This window comes from Haliotis cracherodii, unplaced genomic scaffold (genome assembly GCF_022045235.1).
Source record: "Haliotis cracherodii isolate W230 unplaced genomic scaffold, xgHalCrac1.p SCAF_1, whole genome shotgun sequence".
NCBI classification, from domain to species: Eukaryota; Metazoa; Mollusca; class Gastropoda; order Lepetellida; family Haliotidae; genus Haliotis; species Haliotis cracherodii.
The window spans coordinates 85492377-85508334 of record NW_027266264.1 but is presented as its reverse complement, the minus strand read 5'-3'; the positions used below and the strand labels follow the sequence as shown (position 1 = coordinate 85508334).

The following is a 15958-nucleotide window of genomic DNA, read 5'->3' as shown; positions in this document are numbered from 1 at the left end:
GATGACATGAATCGAGGTCACGGAGCCTGACCATCCGATCCATTCAGTCGACTCTTTCGGCAAGGACAGATGCTTGGGGCCTTTGTTCTCAGCCCCAATCTCTCACGAAGGAACACTTGCTGACATAGTCAAGATAATGCCTCACGGAACAACAGGGTGTCCCCCCGTGCAAGTGGTTCATCAAGGTGAAGTTGAATATTCTTCTTTTACTATATCAATTCACTTGAGGGAACGTTTACTGTAGAGGCGCTATTAAGAGGTTATTGACCAATCAAAATAATTTACCATATTAGACGAGGGCCAAAGAATAATATGGGTTTAGATGCTGTTAAATTTGGCATGTATGATATATTTTATTTGGTGAAAATGTAACGAAAGGTTGAAGGTATTTTCTTTGATGTTTCGTAAAGCTCATGGGAAGGAATAGTTTTACTGCACACTTACTTGCTTTTGACTGACAAATTAATTGATCAAAATCTTCTGGTTTCTCGTTGATACAAGCAGGGCAGCCCGTCGTCTCCGGCGTCTAAAATAAAATGTAGACAAGAATATACCTTTGTTTGTTTGTTGTTTAACGCCGCACTCAGCAATATTCCAGCTATAAGACAGTGGTCTGTAAATAATTGAGTCTGGACCAGACAATCCAGATACTGACATAATGAGCATCGATCCACACAATTGGATACGATGACATGCATCAACCAAGTCAGCTAGCCTGACCACCTGATTCCATTAGTCGCCTCTTACGACAAACATAGTCGCCTTTTACGGCAAGCATGGGTTGATAGCACTGAGAGTCACAGAGGCAAATATTGGGGTTATTCCACCCTTATGTGGATCATATGACAAAATTTGTTTCGAGTTAAAAAAGTATCGACAAAGTAAAACATTTCCTTAATTGGGGGTGCGTTGCAAAGCGCCAATCGCTTGCAAGCAATGTACAGCGATTCGCCTCACAACCGGACGCTAACTTTCAGCCGCTTGCAATCATGCCAATCGCTTACTGAGGTCGCTTCGTTCTCACACCAAAATGGAGGCTGAGTTTGACAGCGGAACAAGAAATTCTTGACTCGATCAACTGGGAAATGGGCAAAGGCAGCTGCCACAACTTCAAAGTAGTCATAAATTTCATCAGTTCGCCATCAAGCCTCTTCTATTACGTTCTCCATTACGGCAAGGCAACCAAGTGGTAGTTGCGCCGCCATTTTGGAAGAGTGACAAAGCGTTTCGAACTGTTGCAGACCCCGGGATGAGCGATTAATTTGCTTACTCAAAGCGATTCGTGGCTTGCAACGCGCCCTAGATTAACTTCACTATTTGGAAAGACGAGTCTTCAAAGAATAATATATTGGTAGTTTTTGTTTCAATTTGAAACGCTAATTCTGTGTCTGGAAAGAACGAACCTTCTGCGATGGAAGAGGTGGCATGTCGTTCACGCCTGAAATACAATGTGATTTTTTTAGTAAATCAGACAATCTCGATTGACATAAGATTTAACAGATATAAATATTTTGGCAAAAATATGTTTGCACAAGAGAATTCACTAACTGAGAGGGAAAATATATAGATTTACACTGTTCAGATACAACAAACCAAAAAATACACCATCTGCTACAATTAACATTGTACACCGAGTACAGTGAAACCCCTTTACTCTGGACTGATGATGTTCCCGGTAAAACTGTCCCGATTAACAAATCAAATTTCCGGATCATCAATTATTGTTTCGGGATAATGTCTTTCGTAAATAGTTCAACTGTTCACAGCTTAATCACCCCAAAGACAGGTTTCCGGTCCAGCAAAATAAACTTTATACTAGCTGTTGTTTCTTACTTCCTATTCTGTTCTGAATCTCTATTGGTGACCCTGCCAACCAAGTAGGCGCCGCTGTTTCATCGGGGATTTCAGCTTTAGTTCCACATGTTGTGGTAATCTCGTAGGATTTAACTATCGTAACATCTGGAAAAAAACACTTTGACAATAACCATTCAGTAGACCAGTTGAAAAAGAAAACCATCGAGTGATACTTAAAAGCCGAACGACCTAAATTACCACGTGACCTTTAAATGTCACAATGAAAGTCTCATTCTGCACACGTCACTGATGTTAACTACCATTTAAGATTTACTTGCCCTTAAATATCGCGAAAACGCCAGCCTCATCTTAGGATTAAGCAGCGCTTGGAGGCCCACCCGATGACTGCCTTCAGGAGTCTGGGAGTTGGGTTTCACGCCGCTTTGGCATAATTTCAGCCATATGACGGCGAGGTAACCTACTGATCCACAGGTTAAGTCAATGAGCGAATAAATGCTGCTCAACGCCGCAATCAGCAATATTGTTTATTCAGTGGCCTATAAATAATCGAGTCTGGGCCATACAAACACAAATGGGACCTAACGTTCCATCACGGAACGGTGAACAATCAGCCAACGAGCATGACCACCCGATCCCCATTTTCGTCAGTTCTTACGACAAGCATGAGGTCGCCCGAATAACTAGTAATCAAGAAAACGATCTTTGATGCATCACCTTTTTCGTAATACTGGTAGGCTTGTATTTCTGCTGGCTTGGGGTCCGACACAGCCACGTCACGGTCTTGCTCAAGTTCGAACTCGAAACAGCGTTTTCTAACGTCAAGCTGAAATCGAAAAAAAGCATTTGTAGGGGTAATTCATCTTCCCGAGGCAAGGGCGTTAACTGACTATAAAAGTCCAGTTTCCACTTTAATAGTCAGTTTACATCCTTGCCTTGGTAAGCTGGGGTGTGTGAGGGGGTAAATGTTGTTCAGAAACAATCCAGTCATAGGATGTCGGGTAGCATATCGTTGCGACAAACAGGAGGCTGGTAGCTCAAGCCACGTGGTCCTGACACGACACACAATCAACCAGGTCTCTTATTCTAGCCACCCAATCCTCATTGTAGTTGCCTGAGAACCGATTCTGACCCTGGATCCCCACAAGGAGCAGGTGTACAGGACAACCAGGCTGACTGAAGTCGTGCTGGGCAAGGCGTGCTCACGTATGTTATTAACTTGTTGCACACATGTTCAATATAAATACTTTACGTATTGCAGTATCCAAATCCATTTAATCCCCATATATTTATGTCTCTTTGTTTCAAATAGATAGGATTTCATATTGAACATGTATGACAATAAAGAATCAATTGTGCTTACCTCATCAAAATAAAATGCTATTAAACCCTTTTTGACGTCATTTTCGTATTTCTTCATACTCAATATAGGGAAAACACTCTCAAGCTGAAATGTGAAATGAATACATACATTAGTTACATTCTAAACTCGTAATCAGTAAGCAATTTAACTGTGTGTAGAAAACATTCAAAATACAAAACTTGATAGCTGAAAAATATTCGACTACCGGTTTGTCGTGTCAGTGGGACATGTTTAAAGCTGTAACACAAATGAGTGAGTTTAGTTTTGTCACCGCATCACATCATTCACGGCGTGTAAGTCATGTAGGGGTTGGGGGTGTACTGCAACCCAGGCGCACGAGTATAGTGCTGACAAACCATGTTTCATAACCAGGGTTCGTAAACAATATTTTCGTATTCGTATTTTCGCAACAACATAATCGACCAACCTCTTTCAAAGAGTTGAGGACTGGGGTCCAAGCCGTCACCATTTTCACTGTCAACATGCTCATCCCGGCGCTGAAGTCCTTCTTACCCATAAAACTGAAAATACCCAAACAATGACATGGTTGCCAAATATGTTCTGATCTTACAGTCAAGTCAAACGCGTAAGTATTCATGTAAAACATCAGTAACAGTTTGGTTAAATGAGGCTCTGTATGTAGTTACCGATTGGTTTTACTCTATGCAGGTGTGGTGATAAAACTTGAGCCATTATGGGACCACAGTGGATGCACAGTTCAGGATACGTTCTCTACTGACACCCCGTGGGGACCCGCGACATGCCAAAATTGGATCGGGTGGTCATGTTCCCGACTGGAACGTGTTATCGTCCACCGACCTTGATCATAATATCAACCACTGGTTGCCTGGCCCGACTTTTGGCAGAGGCAGAAAGCTGAAATATTAATTGCTTAACCCGTCGTAAAGCAACAATTTAATATTTAGCATATACAAAACATGCAAAATGGTTTGTGTTGCCAATGAGGCACTGATAATGGATACAATCCAAATGCAGTTTCTGATAGGACCATCCTCAGTCTCGAGCTGGTTGTCTTGGTGTACCATAGTTGTCTGAAAGCGTCTGTTGCCTTTTACATGTCTTTGTTCACATTAATAAACATTACATTCCTAATTTGTCTCTTGTATCCCCACTACCTCTTTGGTCACATCACAATTTTGAATTCGGACTTCAGACGTCCATCTTAAACGGCCGACGGCTGGATGAACGGCATGACATCATGTAGCATTAGTACAGCACTGTGAATCCTATGATCAAAGTATGTGACTAAATCAAGGAGTACCAGTGCTAGTGATACACTACATAGGCCATACCTGACACATATCCTGATTGATCGTCTGGCACAATCGCTTCTCTTTGTCCTTGACCTTCTGACGGCGACAGTGAGGTTAAATAGAGGTTTGTTGATTCCCAGATTCTCGGGCAGTTTGTTAAACTGTACATTAGCCTAGAAACGAAACCATAAATTAACAAACGACAAATTAACTTTATTTACATGTTGATGTTTCTGTGTACTTGTGCTGCCCACTTGCCTTTCGTTCCGAAACAGACCGCCTCCGTGGTCCAGTGGAAGACCATCCGCCCGGGGAGCGGAAGTTCCGGGGTTCGATCCCCTGGCCGCGTCATACCAATAGACGTGAAAAGATTTTACTTGTTGTTACCCATTAAGGGGCGAACACAAGGACTTGTCGGCTCAGAGTCAGTACACTGTGTTTGAGTGGGGTATTCATGATTTCCTGTGACATGGCATCTCAGTGGGCGAGCACTATAAAATGTGCACCAGTCCGGACCACTACAAGCAACCACACACTCCTGCATACACGTCGCTATTTAAGTGCAATAATCTTGGACGCGACGTTAAACCCAATTTCACCTCACCATTCTTTCCCAGACAATAGCAGAGGTTACAACTTATCACATTAAGGTTGCCGAACCGGGCTCCATTGTATGGCATACCATCTTTCTCTGACTGTAATAGTGTAGTTTGGTCTTAATCTGATAACGTCAAGAATAAACAAAACTGAGGAAGCATAACAGAGTTTACAGAACAAAGCCTCCGACAGTGAGCCTGACCTGTATCAAGGCACACCCTGTACCGTTAGTTGAGACTGAGAGTGTGTTGGGCAGATGCATGATGGGAGCCCTCTGGAGCAGCAGCGTGTTCACCCCCGTGGTGATGTCATATGTCTGGCTCATCTTGTTGCCGGTGAAGGTCACGCTAAGGTCAGTGGCGTTGCCAGTGAACGTCTTGCTGGCGAACTCGGACATAGCTTGAAGGCCAAGGACGGTATCCTGTAACGTCAAATCGCTCATATGAAGGTTATTAAATAGTATCCAGTTCGGTTTAATTGTTTTGAACCTCTAAGAAGCTAAGACGAATTGTACAAATTGTATAACCTCCTGAAGAAGTCTCCTCAGCCATGTCCATAGTTCAGTGATCACAGACCTTGTTTCAAACAGACTCCTCAAACCAGGTCAAAACTGATTACGTTGAAACTGGAGCTATTAGTTATATCTTTTCACTTCGATGGTTAAAAGTAGTTCATACAGGGCATGCACACGATTTTTGTGAATCTTGTCAAACTGCCCGACTGGTGGGTCTTTGATCATTGTATCGATGGGAAATCTCAGTTCTTATGAAATTTATAAGCCTTTCCTTACAAGCCGTCTCGTAACAACCACTGGCCTAACCTTCCCATCAGACTCAGTAAGGTACAGTGTCCATTAACTACCGTTTAGCATTGCGGCACTCTGATAACCCCAACATTATACTGTACAGTCTACAGATGTGAAACCTACCTGTGTAGAAGTGAAACCTACCTGTGTAGATGTGAAGCCTACCTGTGTAGATGTGAAGCCTACCTGTGTAGATGTGAAGCCTACCTATGTAGAGGTGAAACCTACCTGTGTAGATGTGAAGCCTACCTGTGTAGATGTGAAGCCTACCTGTGTAGATGTGAAACCTACCTGTGTAGATGTGAAGCCTACCTGTGTAGATGTGAAACCTACCTGTGTAGATGTGAAGCCTACCTGTGTAGATGTGAAGCATACCCGTATAGATGTGAAACCTACCTGTGTAGATGTGAAGCCTACCTGTGTAGATGTGAAGCCTATCTGTGTAGATGTGAAGCCCACCTGTGTAGATGTGAAGCCCACCTGTGTAGATGTGAAGCCCACCTGTGTAGATGTGAAGCCTATCTGTGTAGATGTGAAGCCTACCTGTGTAGATGTGAAACCTACCTGTGTAGATGTGAAACCTACCTGTGTAGATGTGAAGCCTACCTGTGTAGATGTGAAGCATACCCGTATAGATGTGAAACCTACCTGTGTAGATGTGAAGCCTACCTGTGTAGATGTGAAGCCTATCTGTGTAGATGTGAAGCCCACCTGTGTAGATGTGAAGCCCACCTGTGTAGATGTGAAGCCCACCTGTGTAGATGTGAAGCCTATCTGTGTAGATGTGAAGCCTACCTGTGTAGATGTGAAACCTACCTGTGTAGATGTGAAGCCTACCTGTGTAGATGTAAAGCCTACCTGTGTAGATGTGAAGCCTATCTGTGTAGAGGTGAAACCTACCTGTGTAGATGTGAAACCTACCTGTGTAGATGTGAAGCCTATCTGTGTAGATGTGAAGCCTATCTGTGTAGATGTGAAGCCCACCTGTGTAGATGTGAAGCCTATCTGTGTAGATGTGAAGCCTACCTGTGTAGATGTGAAGCCTATCTGTGTAGATGTGAAGCCCACCTGTGTAGATGTGAAGCCTACCTGTGTAGATGTGAAGCCTACCTGTGTTGATGTGAAGCCTACCTGTGTAGATGTGAAGCCTACCTGTGTTGATGTGAAGCCTACCTGTGTAGATGTGAAGCCTACCTGTGTTGATGTGAAGCCTACCTGTGTAGATCCAATGCATACCTGTGTAGATGCAATGCCTACATGTATAGATGCAATGCATACCTGTGTAGATGTGAAACCTACCTGTGTAGATGCACTGCATACTTGTGTAGATGTGAAACCTACCTGTGTAGATGTGAAACCTACCTGTGTAGATGCAATGCATACCTGTGTAGATGTGAAACCTACCTGTGTAGATGCAATGCATACCTGTGTAGATGTGAAACCTACCTGTGTAGATGCAACGCATACCTGTGTAGATGTGAAACCTACCTGTGTAGATGCACTGCATACTTGTGTAGATGTGAAACCTACCTGTGTAAATGTTAAACCTACCTGTGTAGATGCAATGCATACTTGTGTAGATGTGAAACCTACCTGTGTAGATGCACTGCATACTTGTGTAGATGTGAAACCTACCTGTGTAGATGCAACGCATACCTGTGTAGATGTGAAACCTACCTGTGTAGATGCACTGCATACTTGTGTAGATGTGAAACCTACCTGAGTAGATGCAATGCATACCTTTGTAGATGGGAAACCTACCTGTGTAGATGCAATACATACCAGTGTAGATGGGAAACCTACCTGTGTAGATGCAATGCATACCTGTGTAGATGGTAAACCTACCTGTGTAGATGCAATGCATACCTGTGTAGATGGTAAACCTACCTGTGTAGATGCAATGCATACCTGTGTAGATGGGACACCTACCTGTGTAGATGCAACGCATACCTGTATAGATGGGAAACCTACCTGTGTAGATGCGAATCCTCCAAGGGAGTTTCTCTGCTGCGACAGCCACATAATCATCGGTTGCCCTTTAGCTAAGCCCCCGTCCTGGTAGTACAACAACGTGGCCATCAGGCCATATGACGTCATCTCGATTTCTGCTGACGGTGCTGTTCTGTAGTGCCACGTGTTGACAGCATCTGGCATGGAGCCCCCTCGTCCCCAGTAGCCCAGCACTCCTGTATCAGATATATATTGTATACACCAGAGAATAGAAACTGAGGAAAAACGTTTGTACCACAATGTATAATTACAGTATTAACAGAATCATCCCATAAGGCAAACTACAAACGAAATGTTTGAACTATTCTCAAAGGTGAGGGTCGACATGTCTAAACCGCATTCAGCAATATCAGAGCTACACAACGGTATAAGGTAAATAATGGAATTTGACCCAGAGAAACAGTGATTGATAGAATGAGCACCCAATCACCAATCATCTGATCCAAGTGTGTCGAATTAAACAACGCCGTGGAGAGTCACTATGCCAGTCTGGGTTTCATATTTAGGGAAATGATGTTACTTTTAACGAGTCCGTTTCCTTGCTGCACAGTATCTCTATCACTGCCTAGTGTATTGTAACTACCACAGTGGAATACTGGGCCCCATTCCACAAAGTGATCTTAGCGCGACGACTACCGTAAGTATGGGAGTTACCATCATCTTAGGGCTAAGATCGCCCTGTGTAACGGTGTGCACCTACCGTTAGAGATGACCCTTGCGTCGAGTTCCGTCATAACTTCGTCAGATGCCTGGCTGGTGGGGTCATTCAGGGTCTGGGCGTAGGCAGTGAGGGTCAGAGTGTAGGTGTCCATCTCGTCCCTGGGCTGCAGCGACAAGCACCTGAGGGCGGCCATCAACACAGGGTCCTGCACAGGCACATCACGTTCAGGATATGGCTCAAGTTACATTGACCTGAAGATGACACTCACAGGCGATATACTAGAATTTCATTCTCCATGGCAGCCATATTTGATTTGGCGGCCATATTGAAATGTTTGGGGCCATGCTTTCATGCTTTTTTCACAAAGTGCACAATTGACCTTATATCTGTCACGAAATAGCTTCACTATAATGCAGATTAATGCACTATTAATAACATATCTGGTACTTCTTTTGAAAAACTTAATAAAGAGAGAGAATTTTTTTATTTCATTTTACAACCAATTGATTTTGAAATTGCCATTACGGAGTGTGTCATCGATTTAAATCCTTTACCGTTATAATGAATTTATTCTCTTCAAAACCCAGTGCAACTGCCAAGCTCATTTCTCGAATGTCCTATGACAACGAGTACACTAACGAATTGCTTACCTAATCCGTATGAAGTCTTTGAAGGGTATTTAGAAGTGACACACATAAGGATGAGAATCTACTGATGTTAACTTCTTTATTATGAGGAATGCGTTTCGGAGAAGAACCTTACTCCTTCACTCTGAAACTTTGTGTTCCTCATAATAAAGAGGTTGACATCAATAAATTGTCTTCCTAATCTGAATGGTTATGACAATGTGTAAGGGAGATAGTACTCACATCACGGGGCACGTGGGCCTCCAACAACGCCACAACGACGAAGGCCGTGAGGGCAGTATCATCCTCACCGTCCACCTTCCCCAACCCGCCCATCATGTAGGAGCTGAAGACTTTCCCCACCTCCCGGAAACACCCGTTCTCCATCCGGGTGGACTTGAGGAAGGACACACTGGTGGCCAGGTTGGTTTGGTCGATGTAAATGAAGCGCTGGGCCTGGGCGAACGACTTGACGACGAAGGCCGTGAGCCATGTGCTGCCTGAGGCGTCGCTCTTCCCAAATGCACTGAAGGAGCCATCGTCGTGCCTGTAGTTGAGTTCTCTGGTGTAGCCTGTTGCAAAATGACCGTTTGTTACATGTAAGCTGATGTAAGTGATGTATCTGCTGTTGCAGTTGTGGAATCGTTCAGTTCAGGGTAACTTGAGAACCATTTACTCAGTCCATCTCTACTATATTCAGGCTATGTCAGTAAAATTCATCACTGACCGTAGGTTCATCCGATAATGATCCTTGGTCTGTCAGCACCAGACTCGAACTCATGGGTTGCACCAAAATGGTTAACGTCTAACGCCTGCATCACTTGGGGATTTCCATCACACTAACACACCACATATACTCAAATACTGTTTAACAACGGCGTTCAAGCGAACACGCGATACACCATACCTTCTTTTCGATACAGGACGATAAACTTGCTAAAATACATTACTGCTCATCTAATGATCCCTCGGCATTTTTGTCGGTGAACACTCGCAAAATGTGTCGTAATTAAGTTCACTACTAAAGCGAGCTGCAACGAACATGTGTCTACAGCTACTTTTACGTTTTAACCTGCTCTGAAATATTCATAGTCAAGACATTTCCACGCGATTTGGCGTAAATATGCATATCGCTATACGTATCGTGACCTTTGTATCATATCGTGACCTCGAGCTCCCTGTATCGTTTCACCGCTACAGAAAACAGTTCTCACCGATTTCCATGTATCTCTCACAGAGAAGTTTCATCTCGTCAGTCAGCTGGGAGGTGAAGGTCAGATACTTGAGGACGTAGATGTTGGGGGAGAAGTTGATCATCGTCTGTTCGCCACATCCGGTCGGAAGTTGGACCAGATTGTCAAGGTTACTCAGCGCTGGTCCCATGATGTCACCTGCAATGCCATTCATAACTATTTGATACTATTCAATCTTTGAGGAATTCGTTATGAACGATCTGTATTCCAGGACTAAATGGATTCTCTCTGCGACATGTACACTACCGGGCAAAAGAAAGGACACACTCATGTTTGATGGAGGCTAAAAACGAAACAAATAAGAAATGGTTATTCTATGGTGATGTATTTGATACAGTTGTGTTTTTACCTTAAGTGTGCTGTGTTCCAGCGACCGTTTTCAGCCTAGTTAAGATAACATTTATATTTTTGGGGTTAAACCTAATTTTCAAGAATATACTGTCTTTTGCCTGGCTGTTCTGGTATTGGTAGATATTAGATAGTGGAAGACCTATTTAGTAATATCACGTAAACAACACCATCTCTATAACGAAATGGTTTAGTTTTGTATAAATATGTCGTTCCCGCTAACGTGCAAGTATATCCCAATCGCTTATGGCGGTATGTAAGAAAGCTACGCGAAAAATCGCAAAGAACAATGAAGAACTAAGCGTATTCTATCATGACGTCATTTCCGGAGATTCGAACATGCGCTCGAGGTAGAACTGTATTCAGGGAGTCATCATTATTTAAATACGGGAAAATATATTTGAAGCTTGTACATTCTATTAACATCGTTTAATGGACATACAAAATGTTGATATCTCATATAAGAAATGAAAGACTCGTGGTCGTTGTTTATGGTATAATAAAACACCGCCCGTTATGGTTTATTTTCCCTGCAGTGTTTTATTGTACTATACACAACGACCACCAGTCGTTTATTACTCAAGTCGTGTACTGACAGGACCAGAAGTCCAAGGACTCCTCTTAACCAGTAGGGAGAAGTACGGAGTCTTCTTCTCATTAATATAAAACTGAACCACACGATATACAAATCTCAGAGGTAATGAAAAGTCCGCCCGGACATAATGCTGAGAGAACCCGTCAGCACACGAGTGCATATCCTCTGACTGAGGTTTCCGTTCCAAGATTCGCCCCAAGATTGATTCAGATCAGACAACACGGTAGGACGCGTGAGTCCCACCAAAGTAAAAGAGAACACTATTTTGTCTTACCTCGCAGAGACGATATTCTGTAACTTGCGTACTGTACAAACCGGAGTTACAATCAAGTCAGCCCTAGCTCACACTCTTGCCTACTTTATGTAAAGGTTCACGTTTGGTGTCCCCCGCCATGATATTGCTGGAATATTGCTACAAGGGCTTTGAACCATACTCTCACTAAAAGTGTGCTGATCAAACAAGCTATCTTCGTCTGTGACCAGGCACACCTACCAATGACTGATACATGGCCTCTAGCGGAGTCCCGCACAATGTCCTCAGGCAACGGCAGTTCCACCTCTTCCCTCGTTACGTCAAAATCTACAAGCACAAACGTGTCCATGATATACGGCTTCTGATACCTTGATGCAGCAGTAACAAAAGATTTTAGTTATTCGAATAAAAACTATAGAGAACACATATCATGGGAAATATTAGATTACTTCAAAATGTGGTTTTTTTCTGATCTATGTCTGGGAAAGACGTGAGACAGTAAGAACTGTTACCTTTCGGACAGATGTAGAGACTCTTGGTATATTCTTGTGTCACACCCTCCACCTGCGAAAGAAGCAGATAACGTGTTCATCGAAGGCAAGAATAAAACAGTTTACTTCAATTACATTTTATGTTCACTATGTTTAATTTACAGGCCCTAATTAACTTGACTTGATATGGGTTTTTTTCAGTATTCATACTCAGTGTTGTCAACTATAGAGACTTGCCTTAACAAACAACTCTCTCTTGACAGCATCAGAAAGGCCTATGTATTCCGTGTCAGGTTCAACGTTGTTGTCGCATGTCCCGGGGACTATTTCCGCCTAAAACATCCAATTTTTCAAATCAATACACTCTAGTGAACGTATACAGGCACTTCACATTCGAATTTCTTCACGAACAATATGTGAACATTAATATCATTGTGGAACATTTGTTAAACTTTCAAGGTTCACATTAAAATTATTGCGCACATTTCGCGTATATTTAACTCTAATATATTGTTACCAGGTTACCAGTACACTCACCCTGGCAACAACTGGGAGTTTTCCAACTTCTTTCGCGGAGATGTAGTAGCTCTGTGTCTTACTCTTGCCTCCACAGAGACAGAATGGAAGCTTGAGGTGGTCCCGTACTGTAAGAGTGATGTCGTCGCCCGTCTCCACGTTCACCTGCATCTGTAACGTGACGGGACACTGACAACGCCACGCATCAATCTTACACTAAGATTCTTACACTAACAAAATATTCTTTGAACATCCTGGGTGTTCTTAACTAAATTCGGTGGCTCTTGAAGCGGTGATCGTTAAAATATTCTACATCGAACAAATATCCATCCATGCCCACCCCTACCAAAACCAGAATACCAGAAAATTAAACTGAAGGTCCTTCCGCCACCGTCTCCACCCCTAAACGCACCACCACCCCTAAACGCACCACCACCCCTAAACGCACCACCACCCCTAAACGCACCACCACCCCACGACCACCAGAATACCAGCATGTTCAATTGACGGTGCATCCACTCACAACCGTCAATCCCACCCTGACTCCAAGGTCAAGATATAGTCAGTCTGTTGAGACAGCCTGGGCAAGTGAGAGTAAAACGTATAATGTTATTCCTACCTGAGACTCCCTGCCATTTCTCCTAGATACCATACGCCTTGAGTGTTTCCAGTATTAACAAAATACATCATTTTTAACATGAATCACCTGCACTAAAGGTGTCCCCATACGATCACACAGTGACTCTTGAACACAAAATAACTAAAACAAAGACTGCTTGCATGTCACCTTCTTATATCGACTACCCTAGGTAGTCTCCGCAATACTTACATACAGACATTTCACAGGGTAGTCAGCCTCTACAATACTTACATACAGACATTTCTCAAGGTAGTTGAAGATAGTAACATGGAGTGGGAGCCTCTCCCCTCTGACTGCAGCGTACGGGAGATGTATACTCAAGAAGAATGGCTGGAAGGTTGTCAATGACGTCATTGGAGCCACCCCAACTCCCGCAGACTGGCTGGTGCAGATGGTATTCCCGACCCAGCGGGTGATCGTGTGAGGGGTAGTCTTCCTCAGTTCCAACTCTCCTGTGTCACTGCAATATACGGGGAACTACAACTTCATCACAATAAAATTGATGAAGTCTTCCAATGAAGTTCTGTGAAGCTCACGTTGATCACACTAGGATTGGAGCTGTATACAGACCTGACAAATAGTTACGAGTAAGTACCACTTTACCACTTTGCGTTCAGCAGTAGACATATCAAAGTGGGAATTATGAACCTGAATAGACAAGCTTCATAAAATTCATAACGTCAAAGCAAAGGTGAAGAATAAGAATGGATTTAGCTCCAATATTCATTAGGGCACGGGTGCCCCTGTCGTTTTAGAAACCTCAAATCATGGGTTCAAAACTCTGAATCTTCCTTGTTGTGTTTCTTCGGGCTTTCAACCCATACCAAGCTGCCACGCCGTGATCTAACTGCAATACTGGTCATGGTGGCTTTTAACCCAAATCACTCACTCTAATCTTCAGTAAGAGACATCATGTAACAACCTACCCCACTTGTTCCAGCTCCCAAAGCCAGGTTTCGGGGAAATAGCTTCGAAGAACAGAGCCGGAAGGTTTCTTTTTTTGTGCTGCGCTGAGGGGAATACCGAGTGGCAGCACCCTCTGTCCTCCCCCAGGGCCGGGCAGTCCGCCTTCTGCACACAGAGGAAACAATGAGGAATGGTTATGACGTGGTAGGTACAGATTAGGGGGTCAAGTCATCCATCTTTAGACAGACCTCAAGTCACCCATGCCAAGATGATCTCAAGCCATCATCTTTAGACAGACCTCAAGCCATCATCTTTTGACAGGCCTCAAGTCACCCATGCCAAGATGATCTCAAGCCATCATCTTTAGACAGGCCTAAAGCTATCATCTTTAGACAGGCCTCAAGTCACCCATGGCAAGATGATCTCAAGCCATCCATCTTTAGACAGGCCTCAAGCTATCCATCTTTAGACAGGCCTAAAGGCATCCATCTTTAGACAGGCCTCAAGCCATCCATCTTTAGACAGGCCTCAAGCCATCCATCTTTAGACAGGCCTCTAGCTATCCATCTTTAGACAGGCCTCAAGCCATCCATCTTTAGACAGGCCTCAAGCTATCCATCTTTAGACAGGCCTCAAGTCACCCATGCCAAGATGATCTCAAACCATCCATCTTTAGACAGACCTCAAGCTATCAATCTTTACATAGACCTTAAGTCACCCATCTATAGATGGACCGGATACATTTCTTTTACCCTGGTAGATGTATGCATCCTTTATTTATGTTTGAGGTTACACTGAACAACGTACCACCCATCACTAAACATACAGAGTAACAGTAATAGCGTTTCCTTATATTCATATTTCTTTTTAGTACCTTCATGCTGAGGCTATGTCGCCCGAGTTGAAATATTGTCAATTACGTCTCACAAACTATCTCTAAAATATTTCTAAACGTATTTTCACGATGAGCTGAAAATAAATTTCGCCAATCAAACTATACATCCAAATCACTTACGACTCAGTGAGTGTGTGAGTGTTCAGTGAGTCCTTACCCTCGTACAACACAGCATACTCCTTAGAACAGGGCCGCGTCTCCAGCAACATATTCGTCGCAACTGCCATTCCCATTTGCTGAAATAGTCAGTAAGTGAGTGAGTATGGTTTTACACCGCTTTGAGAAAAATTCCAGCAATATCGCGGCGGGGGACACAAGAAACGGACTTCACCAGAAATGGTCTTCACACATTGTACGCATATGAGAAACCGAACTCGGACTTTTGGCGTGACGAGCGAAAGATTAAGCTTCTAGGCTACCATCGCCTCTTTGTATAAATTACAAGGGTTCGTTTCATAAAGCAATCTTACCGCCTATACCATCATAGCGCTACTTCCACATTTTAATACAGAATTACGACAATCATACAGCTAAGATCACTGTGTGGAACAGGACCAAGATTTCTCAGTTGACGACAATGGATGATTGACAGAAACAAGCAGAGCAGCAGACATTGTTTCCTGCCACATATGGTTTCCTTTGTGTTTTTCTGAAACCTATCTTGCAATTCAGTAACAATCCAATATCTACAATCAAGTCAAGTCACCAAGTAAATAAACGCATCAGCGATAATCGCATTTTGGTGAGCACAAGATGGTAATCCATTGATGAAGCAAAATATAACAAACTTCTCTCAGCTGACAAGATTTGAGGTTTTGAAGTGTCGTAATGTGGCTTGAAAACGAAATCCAATTAGAAGTGACCATTCTTACGTCAACTTACTGGAACATAGCCTTAAGGCAAATCACCTGCC

At 43.3% G+C, this 15958-nt stretch overlaps 1 protein-coding gene across 2 annotated transcripts in view; it reads right to left on the bottom strand.

Moving 5' to 3' along the window:
* The window catches only part of LOC139452244 (alpha-2-macroglobulin-like protein 1), an 80611-nt gene that overhangs the window by 3203 nt on the left and 61450 nt on the right, over window positions 1-15958 (bottom strand). For both annotated transcript variants that reach the window (XM_071233679.1, XM_071233762.1), the window contains exons 18-36: window positions 15203-15281; window positions 14171-14315; window positions 13476-13704; window positions 12626-12775; window positions 12326-12421; window positions 12110-12161; window positions 11838-11924; window positions 10363-10539; window positions 9392-9720; window positions 8562-8727; window positions 7823-8037; window positions 5249-5467; window positions 4489-4622; window positions 3603-3696; window positions 3176-3259; window positions 2530-2638; window positions 1834-1959; window positions 1404-1438; window positions 445-526 (exon numbers count right to left, since the gene is read on the bottom strand). In XM_071233679.1, the coding sequence (XP_071089780.1) occupies window positions 445-526; window positions 1404-1438; window positions 1834-1959; window positions 2530-2638; window positions 3176-3259; window positions 3603-3696; window positions 4489-4622; window positions 5249-5467; window positions 7823-8037; window positions 8562-8727; window positions 9392-9720; window positions 10363-10539; window positions 11838-11924; window positions 12110-12161; window positions 12326-12421; window positions 12626-12775; window positions 13476-13704; window positions 14171-14315; window positions 15203-15281 (2608 nt within the window). The remainder of the gene's footprint in view (window positions 1-444; window positions 527-1403; window positions 1439-1833; window positions 1960-2529; window positions 2639-3175; window positions 3260-3602; window positions 3697-4488; window positions 4623-5248; window positions 5468-7822; window positions 8038-8561; window positions 8728-9391; window positions 9721-10362; window positions 10540-11837; window positions 11925-12109; window positions 12162-12325; window positions 12422-12625; window positions 12776-13475; window positions 13705-14170; window positions 14316-15202; window positions 15282-15958) is intronic.